Source organism: Cupressus sempervirens, chromosome 5, assembly GCF_028749045.1.
Source record: "Cupressus sempervirens isolate cs-2001-9-10 chromosome 5, ASM2874904v1, whole genome shotgun sequence".
In the NCBI taxonomy this organism is placed as follows: Eukaryota; Viridiplantae; Streptophyta; class Pinopsida; order Cupressales; family Cupressaceae; genus Cupressus; species Cupressus sempervirens.
Window position 1 is genome coordinate 252,171,415 of NC_143122.1, and position 9,246 is coordinate 252,180,660.

A 9,246-nucleotide genomic window follows, 5' to 3' on the forward strand; every position below is an offset into this window, starting at 1 on the left:
CAAGAAGTTTTTGTTGCTAGGGTTTTGGCACTGGATGTAGATACCACCTTCACACTTGCCTTCATTGCCAACAACTTTTAGAAGGAACATAAGTTTTATATTATTATCCATATATGCATTTGATGCTATTGAGATTGAAAACATATTATTCAAATGTAGACTTCGATAAATTTGTCTAGTAGTGAACACGATTTCCAATCATTCAAATGTAGACTTCGATAAATTTGTCCAGCAGTGAACAAGTGAACACGATTTCCAATCAAAGTAGTAGAGTCTTCAATTTTGGGTTTGAGATCAAATCAGATTTTACAATTTTAGTTTTTACATTGCTAGAAGAAAAATGGGGAGATAATCATGGTGTTCATCACAAAAGGCTATATAACATTGATGACATAGTACATTGCCCAGCAATATCGTTTGTTAAAAGTACATACACATAACCATTCGATTTTGGTAAAATCTGGTCAATTTGGTCATGGTAGCAAAAAAAACTGTGAAGATTTCTATAGATGTGCAAATGTTTAGCTGAAAATTACTGTATTCTCATTAAATACTCAATAATAGAATATCTTGCCAATGAAACCATGCGATGAATTTCTGCAACCATTGCATGTTGGGATAAATGAATACAGGGTGCAGATGAGCTTCCGCGATAAATCAATTTCGGAAAGAAGGGGACATGTCCCACCTCATATGAAAGCTACTGAAGATTTGCCCCCCGTGCAATTAATATTCAGTTCAAGTTGTAGAATGCATAACAGAATTGCTATACATCAAAGTTGAAGTAGAAAGGACACTCCCCTACTTTCAAGCTATCACTGTAAGTTCCACCATGTTTGTTTGCAAGACAGAAACCTAGTTAGACATATCAAACAAATTGATTCAATTGAAACTGGTTAGTAGCCAAATAAACATGAAAATGCTTTCATGAAGAATTTTTACATGACTAATGCCGGTTGCAGTTTTGAAAGCACTTGAGAAGTACCTTATCTAAAACAAATGATGTGGCCGCTACAAATGTCGTAGTTTCCAAATCAACATTGTGGCTAGGATGTCTTCTGTATTTCACATATCTTCTCGTCTAGTGAAGTGAGATACCTACCTGGTCAAGAATTCATCAAAATATAAATTTGTATCCATCATAATAAATAAAAATGATAAAAAGTGCATATAATGCTTTGACACCACGCATCTAGAGTCTCATATGTGCAGGGGCTTTGAGGAGATCATGTATCGCTTTTGCAGTCCATAGTTTGCAAGCTCTCCGAGTACTCTCAGAGTTGCCGAGTACTCTCAAGTTTTTCTGTTGGGCGAGTACTCTCAAGTTTAACTCTCACGTATTTATAGATGTTAAAAAACATAGGTAAAAATGTTGATGCAGGGAAAAAATTGGATTAGATGCATTTTTCACATCATTTTAGTGCTATAAAACTATACATTTTCTCTACTGAAATGTCAATTACTAATTTAATATATTTTGTAATTGTATTCTACAAAAAAAATAAGTTTCTTTAAGAGATTTTAAATTTTAGTACTTTTTGAGTTGCTGAGTTTTCCCCGAGTTTTTGTTGAGTATATGCCGAGTTTTTTCCGAGTTAAAATTTTTTGGCTTGCCGAGTACTCTCCGAGTCCGAGTCTGCAAAGTGCAAACTATGTCGCAGTCAAACTCATGGTGTTATGGAGCTCAACCTCAATTCCTATGACACTCCATAATATATTGGTAATCATTTCATCTGTGAAGGTCACAAGGAAACCAAATTTCACATTGTCTAGTAAGAATAGTATCATTAATTAGGTCAACCTGGAAAGTGATGCAGTCAAAGAATTTAAAAAATAAATAAAAAGTTCAATCAAAGTGTGTAATGAAGGCTAAACAGATCGAAGTGGAAGCAAAGTACCTAGGGCACAATAGAGATCAAAGCCATATTTATTCCATTTCCAGAGATGGAATTGTTCTATAATGCAATGTGGTGAAGCAAAAACATTTGCTTCATTTGAAGTGCCTTCTTGCTTTTCTTACTAATTCTCAAAAATGAATTTTTCCAATTTGCAAAGGGCAAAGTTGCAACTAACCCTGGGAATGGAGAGTAGGGAAATTCCTTTACTGCTTTTAGCTGCATAGCGCATGAAGCAGTTGGGCATTTATTCCCCTCTATCTCTGCCTGGCAAAGACAAACATTTCTCAATCCAAATCTGCCAATATTTTTTTGGTATAGTAGACCCTCAATGCAACAGCATAACTTGCATCAATGCCCTGCATTCCTATGCTTCACATGACATGGAGGTCAAAGTTGAATCACATCAATGTGAAATACCTGAAGAGTTGCCAATGATTCCACATTTTACTTCCTGCACCAGCCAGAATCTACAATGCAAAATGCTATCTATTTATGCGATTTGATTTCTTTCATCAATCAATAAGCTACCCTTTCCCACCAAAAGGGTTATATCATTTCTACCTGGTGAGACTTCAAATTGTCAAAGCAATCCCAGTTATCCTTTAGTTTCATGCCACCATTCTTGTCACCCCTTACATGATAAAGACTATTGTTTCAATCTGGCACACCATCTGTAATTTCAATCATAGATCTAGTTAATATTGTTTCCCTGTGGATTGCACCTGAGCCTGAGGCACCATTTGAGTTTCAAAGTGTCAAGAAACTCCCATTAACATCAGTTCCCAGCAAAGATAGATTCTTTATTGCCACAGAACCTGCAGATTTATCAAACTCTTCAAAGATAATCTAAAGATGATGATTTGGCATTCTTGAAGATTTTTTTGTCAATAAATAGATTGGTCTGTTTAATTCCACTGGCAAACTTCCCTTCAATTCCCACAAAATTCAGGATCTCTCATTCAGAGAATGAATTGCACTGCAACCCCCCCAAAAAATCTCAGTAACTTTGACAAACACTATAAGCTTGCAGAATAAAAAGAACTTTCTGGAGATGCTGTTTTCTGCCTATTGACCATTAAGTATTGATCAAGTATATAGTATTGAGGAAACTGCCATCTAGCATAATCAAGGATTTAAAAAATAATTTGGAAAACGAATATCAAAGCTAAATGTATGCAGTTTGGAAACACGTTAGGGCTCAGGCTCAAGTGCTTCTTCTACCTTCTTATAATATTTTTGTTCAGCCCATGTAAACCTCCTATTCATTTCGTGTAATATAAGATACATTTTCGATTTGATTAAAAGAGGAGTCAAACATGAAGTTTGGATGACATGGTGAATGGTGGTAGACTCCGAAGTGGATGGAGCATTGGAAGATCTCACCCTTGAAACTATTATAATGAAATTCTTTTTGTAGACCAAATGTTTTTGTGATTCCCAAGGTATATGGTGGGATTTAACTAATGAATAGTGTTCTAACACATATATGCTATGTTGTGATTGAAAATTTTCTTTACTCGCAATTTTTCGTTTTTCTGGTTACCACATGAACTGCTCAAAATCTTGTACAGAAGAATACCTTTTGGCATTACAACTAATTAGTAGTTCTTTAGTGCTTTTCATAATCATCTCAATCACACGGGTCCTTTAATCTAAGTCGAATAATGGATACATAATTTTTGAATTCTACTAATTTCCCACACCATGATTTAGAGGTTGCAAGTGGGCTCCGTTTTGTTTGAACAAGGCAGCAAATAAGTTGGTAGAAGTTTCCAACATGGATACATACAATTACAAATGGAGAACCCGTATTTATTTCCTGTACAGTTCTGTGTGCTCGCAAACAAAAGCATTCCTTTATGTAGGAATTTATAAGAAAAAAATCCTGCAAAGGTTCTGGTAAATTGTGCAATGGGCAACAGAACAAATATTGGCACATGAAAATAAGATAAATTGTATGGATAGGACCAAAGAAAACATATGAGGGAACAGTTTTGTAGCATTGAAGTTGTTTCTTTTTCAAGAAAAAACATGTAAGTCTGAGATGTTGATATAAGTTGAGGTCCATATTCACGCTAGAATATTTGAGCTGACTTATAAATGAATCGATACAATGAGTTTCAATTACATAAGTCCAAAAGATATGTGTACTGTAAGTGTTAAGGATTTTAATTTTTTCAAAAACTGTTGCTGCCAACAAAAAACTATTACAAGAACAGTTGGAGAAATCAGCCTTTTAAATGTTTTCCATTATGGTATCAGCTTGCCATCTGAGAAGATTATATCACATTATTTATACTTTACAGCATAGGCTTAACTCAGAAGCCTGACGACCTATGCATGTATTATAGGATTTAATGAACATTTATAGATCACACTGGAAAAAGTTAAAGCATTATTTCAAATACTTTGAGGGAAACAACGTGCTTTCCAATCAGTAAATCTCTATCTTGAATATCATCATCAATATAATTTCTAAGCCGTTCACAATCAATACATTTATTGTGAAGGGTGTCATTAACACATATTAAGGAACCTTGTGACATTATCTCATTACAAATATTTAAAATTAAATCAACTTTAATTTCTTATAAATGGTGAACTTAAAAAGACATACAACAAGTCCTAGAGAAATTTGGTCACCATGCTTGGATCCAAGAATTTTGTAAACCAGCATTCTTAAGCATTTCTGACGAATCCATACAAGATCCACCAAGACAAAAGCTGGCTTCACCTTAAAGTGCTACATATACCATGATCTATCATATCTCATTGTTCATCAACTTCTATAATCCATTCAAATTATCAAAGACAGTAAAGCATAGTAGTCAAAGGTGAGGGTTGACTAACCTCAATTTGAATGCTGGACTTAATTAATGGAAGAAATGCTTTTACTCATACTCCATGTCATCTATTACAAAGTCTGTGTCCGGCACATACCCCACTTCTTTCATTTTTAGTAATAATTCATCTAGTTTTGCATATATATTCTCTGTTTGTGGGTGCGATCTATCTCGTACTGCAAAATAATGAACTTTACTGTTGATTTCAATCCAGCTCAATCCAGGCTCTTTTTTCACTCCCTTCCCTTTCATCATACTTCTTAATGTTGTTGCCTCATCTGAATTCCCATCCAATAAATGTAATTTTGAAAGCAGCACATACGCTGAGGCATCATTTGGCTCCAGCTCGAGAATATGTTCTGCAGCACGTTTACCTATGACAGCATTACCATGAATTTTGCATGCACTGAGCAAGGCACGCCATGCCACAGCATCAGATTCCAATTTCATTTTCTTGATGAAGAGCTCTGCCTCATCCAGGTGTCCAGCACGGCCAAGAAGGTCAACAATGCAAGCACAGTGATCAACTCTTGGTGGGACGTCATAATCTCTACTCATGGAATCAAAGTAGTAATAGCCTTCATTCACTAAGCCTGCATGGCTGCAAGCAGATAGAACACCAAGAAAGGTTATTTCATTTGGCTTCATTCTATTTTGTTGCATTTGCTCAAAAAATTGGAGAGCTTCTCTCCCATATCCATGCCGAGCATACCCTATAATCAATGCTGTCCATGAGCATGCATCTCGCAGAGGCATAATTTCAAAGATTTTGCATGCATCATCAATGCTTCCACACTTGGCATACATGCCAACAAGAGCATTTCCAATGACTACCCTTGGTTCAAATCCACTTTTAATAGTGTATGTGTGTATTTGCTTGCCTTGTTCCAAAGCTGCTATGTAAGCAGACGCACTAAGAATAATGCTAAATGTTATCTCATCTGATTTTATTCCTTCCCTTAGCGCTTGCTGAAATAGTTTCAATGCTTGTTCAGTGTGGCCATTCTGAGCATAACCTGCAACCATTGCATTCCATGAGACAACATCACATTTTTGCAGTTTTTCAAAACATTTATATGCATCATCTGTGGCCCCACATTTAGAGTACATTCCAACCAGAGAAGTTCCTACAAATTCTTCTACCTCAAAGAGATTTTTAATTGTGTAAGCATGGAGTTGCCGGCCGTGTTCTATAGCACTTAAGTTTGAACATGCTATGAGAGTACTAGAGAGAGTAAAGTGATTTGGCTTCATGTCTGCCCGAAGCATTTCACCAAAAAGGTTCAACGCCTCCACGTTGTATCTCAGGGATTCCACGTTACCCACAGTTTGACAAAGGCCAGCAATAATTGTATTCCACGTGACTAAATTTCTATCTGGCATTTTGTAAAACATTGCTTGTGCATCTTCTAAGCTCCCACACTTTGCATACATGTCAACAACTGCACTCCCCACCAAAGTATCAGATTCAAATCCAGCTTTAATGATACATGTATGAATCTGCTTTCCTTGTTTCTGTACATCTAGGTTGCCACATGCCTTAAGAACGCTACCAAATGTGAAGTGACACGGCTTTGGACCTGTCCATTGCATTTGACAAAAGAGTTTCAAGGTTTCTTCGCTATAGCCATTCTGAGCATATCCTGAAATCAATGCATTCCACGATACTTCCTCTTGCTCAGGGATTTCATCAAACAATTGCTGAGCATCTTCCATTCTTCCACATTTGCAATACATGTCCAGAATGGCACTTCCCACATGAAAATTCGACTCATATCCAGTTTTCACAATGCAAGCATGGACCTGTCTACCCTGCCCAGGAAGCATAACACTTCCACATGCCTTGAGAACACTGCCAAATGTAAAATATCCCATTTTAAACCCCATTCTTCGCATTTGACAAAAGAGATTTAAAGCTTCCTTACCCAATCCAATCTGGGCATATCCCGTAATCAATACATTCCAAGAAACATCGTCCTTATTGGGAATTTCAAGAAACAATTGGTGTGCAGTTTCAATTCTCCCACATTTAGCGTACATGTCAACAAGTGCATTTCCTACAAAGATTTGTGACTCGAATCCAAATTTAATGACACGAGTGTGCAGTTGTTTCCCCTTATCTAGGTCTCCAAGATAAGCACAAGAGCTCAGAATGCTAGTGAAAGTGAAATTGTCAGGTTTCATACCCACTTTCTGCATTTTGCAAAAATGGTTCAGGGCCTGCTGGTTGGATCCATGGCGTGCATATCCTGAAATCAGCGCATTCCATGAGACCGCGTCTGGCTCAGGCATTCTGTCAAACAAATAGCAGGCATCTTTCAAACAACCACATTTGGCGTACATGTTGAGGAGATCACTACATGCGAACATACCCAGCTTATATCCTGTCTGTATCATGTGGGCATGTATTCTCTTTCCCTCTGCCAATGCTCTCTTCTTAACGCAATCTCGTAACAACAAAGCATATGTTCTGGAATCAGTTGAGCATCCTTGCTGGTCCATGGCAGACCATAATTGACCACGAATAGCATTCTCTTCAATTTTATAATACCATTGCTTAGTTGAGTTGGCTTTGTAATATGAGTTTGGGAACTCATTTATACTGTTTTTGCTGCTGATGCAATATTCACCTGAACAGTTAGTTTGAACTGGAAATTTTATTTTACACCCCTTGATAGTCAACAAAGATTTCAACTGAATTGGTAAATAAGGGAAAAACATACCCGGTTGCCTTAATCATTTGTTTTGTTATGTCCGCTGACACCACGATAACCACTACTCGCCATGAAGCAGCCTAGTGATTATGAGACCATTTTTTGTTTAAAATATATATACTTGCGAGGCCTTTGTTCTCATCTCGCGTAGACTCTCCCGGTTTGTTACATTAAAAAAAAGGTGGAACTAATGGTCATTCTCGTGGTTAAGTGTATCTTCAGATCCTATGATGCCTTTGGGTTTGACATTTAGGAGTTCTACATCCTAGATGCCTTTCTTGTGGTCAGATTGAAAGCTTCTTGCATATTTTTTGGTTTTGTAGACGAGCCTAAAATTATTGGCTCTGGATTTATGATTTTTTCACTTTCATTTAGCATATGGTGGTTCTAGGTGATGCTCTCATACTCCCTTTTAGATATCCCCAGATTTGACATGCTTTTAGAACGGAGACTTTGTTTACAATTTGGAAAGATTGCAATGCTGTCTTATTCTCTCACAGCTTTCTTGATATTCATGTTGCTATGTAATCTAAATCATGTATATGTAATAATGTCATGTTGTAGATACAAATACAAATTGACAAAGTTGCGCTGGAGGTGGCTCACTTACAAGAGCTACTTACTCATTGGGGAAATTCCCCTTGTACGGTTGCCCGAGTGCCTTTGGATGTTTTGTCCGGTGACCGTACTCCTCCTCGTGGTCGTCGGCGAAGCTGAAGCAGATTTGCTTGCCGCTCACAGATCTCCAGGTCGCAGCCTCATCGCTGCTCTCCTAGTGGTGGTTTTCATGGTCGTCGTCGCTCGGCTTCACCTCCTTAGAGACTGGGCTCAAGTTGGTCCCCAGTGGCTCCCCTGCTGCCGCTAATGCGGGTTGGCCGTTTGCTCACTATGACCCCAAATGGGCTTTCCCTCGGTTGGATTTAGTTGTTTCTCCTCCTAGGGCTGAGGAAGATAAATAAAATGATGCGAATAAAGATGCTGCTGCTGTTGACGGTTGGGCTCTCCCCTGAGCCAACCACTAACCCCAAGGATTTCTAGGGTTCTGATGATAAAGACCCTCTTTCGGCTAGCACTGCTCTTGCAACCTGAAAGCTTTTATGTTTTTGCTTTTTTTTTTTTTTTTTTGATGAATAGTTGATCTCTGGCCTTGGGCCGTTTGAACTCGTGGGGTGATCTTGTATCGCCCGACCCTTTTTTTGTAAATATATCTTTAAATTTTAATAAATGGAAGAGGTCTATTCATCAAAAAAAGAGTCTATGGATTTTTTATTTTTATTTTTTTAATTACAAAATATTGAATAAGTAATAAACAAGCAGCTGTGTGATTATGGACAGGTAATGAAATGGTCAACAACAATAGACTGATAAGTAGTCTTGTAGTCAGACAATTTAGAAAGTTTTGAGTGAAACTACATAAATAATCTATCAAATTATCACACTATTATCATTACTCCCTTCTGGGAAAGCTCTGTGGTAGCATGGTGGGATGCCAAATCAGTAAGTGGGTTGAAGATAGATAGATTTTTAAAGTCCGTGAGACTAAGAATAACCTATGGGACAACCTTCCGACTAAACCACCTTTAGTAATTCAGATCTTTTTTTGTGTAAGCTGATGATGAGCCCCCTTAACTTTTCATTGTACTCCTCATTGAATAAATTGTGCCAAGAGCTTCCAGATATAATTGAATCAAAAGGTAAAAGAGCTAAGGGGTAGGTTGGGTTCAAACTAAAGCACTCCATTGTTGATCATGGTGTTACACTAGGATTCTTAGTTGAAAAAATATGGAACAC

The 9,246-nt window shown here is 37.4% G+C and overlaps 1 protein-coding gene across 6 annotated transcripts; it reads right to left on the reverse strand.

Moving 5' to 3' along the window:
* Positions 1-252: 252 nt before the first annotated feature.
* On the reverse strand, positions 253-7,686 carry LOC149555477 (pentatricopeptide repeat-containing protein At3g13880-like). 6 transcript variants are annotated; one of them, XR_016364495.1, is made up of 4 exons: positions 7,465-7,681; positions 4,749-7,352; positions 986-1,102; positions 253-855 (listed from the first exon to the last, which is right to left on the reverse strand). XR_016364495.1 is itself a non-coding variant. In XM_089829531.1 (2 exons), the coding sequence occupies exon 1, from the start codon at positions 7,460-7,462 to the stop codon at positions 4,790-4,792; it is 2,673 nt and encodes an 890-aa protein (XP_089685657.1). In that variant the 5' UTR covers positions 7,463-7,686; the 3' UTR covers positions 1,912-2,713; positions 4,749-4,789. The 6 variants fall into 6 exon arrangements, 1 of the variants encoding a protein (XP_089685657.1); XR_016364494.1 differs by having other exon boundaries at positions 4,749-7,355; XR_016364496.1 differs by having other exon boundaries at positions 4,749-7,371; positions 7,465-7,676.
* Between the last annotated feature and the right edge of the window lie 1,560 nt (positions 7,687-9,246).

Excerpts from the sequence above, each read along its gene's own strand:
- LOC149555477 (XM_089829531.1), bottom strand. The coding sequence starts at position 7,462 with ATGTTTTTCCCTTATTTACCAATTCAGTTGAAATCTTTGTTGACTATC.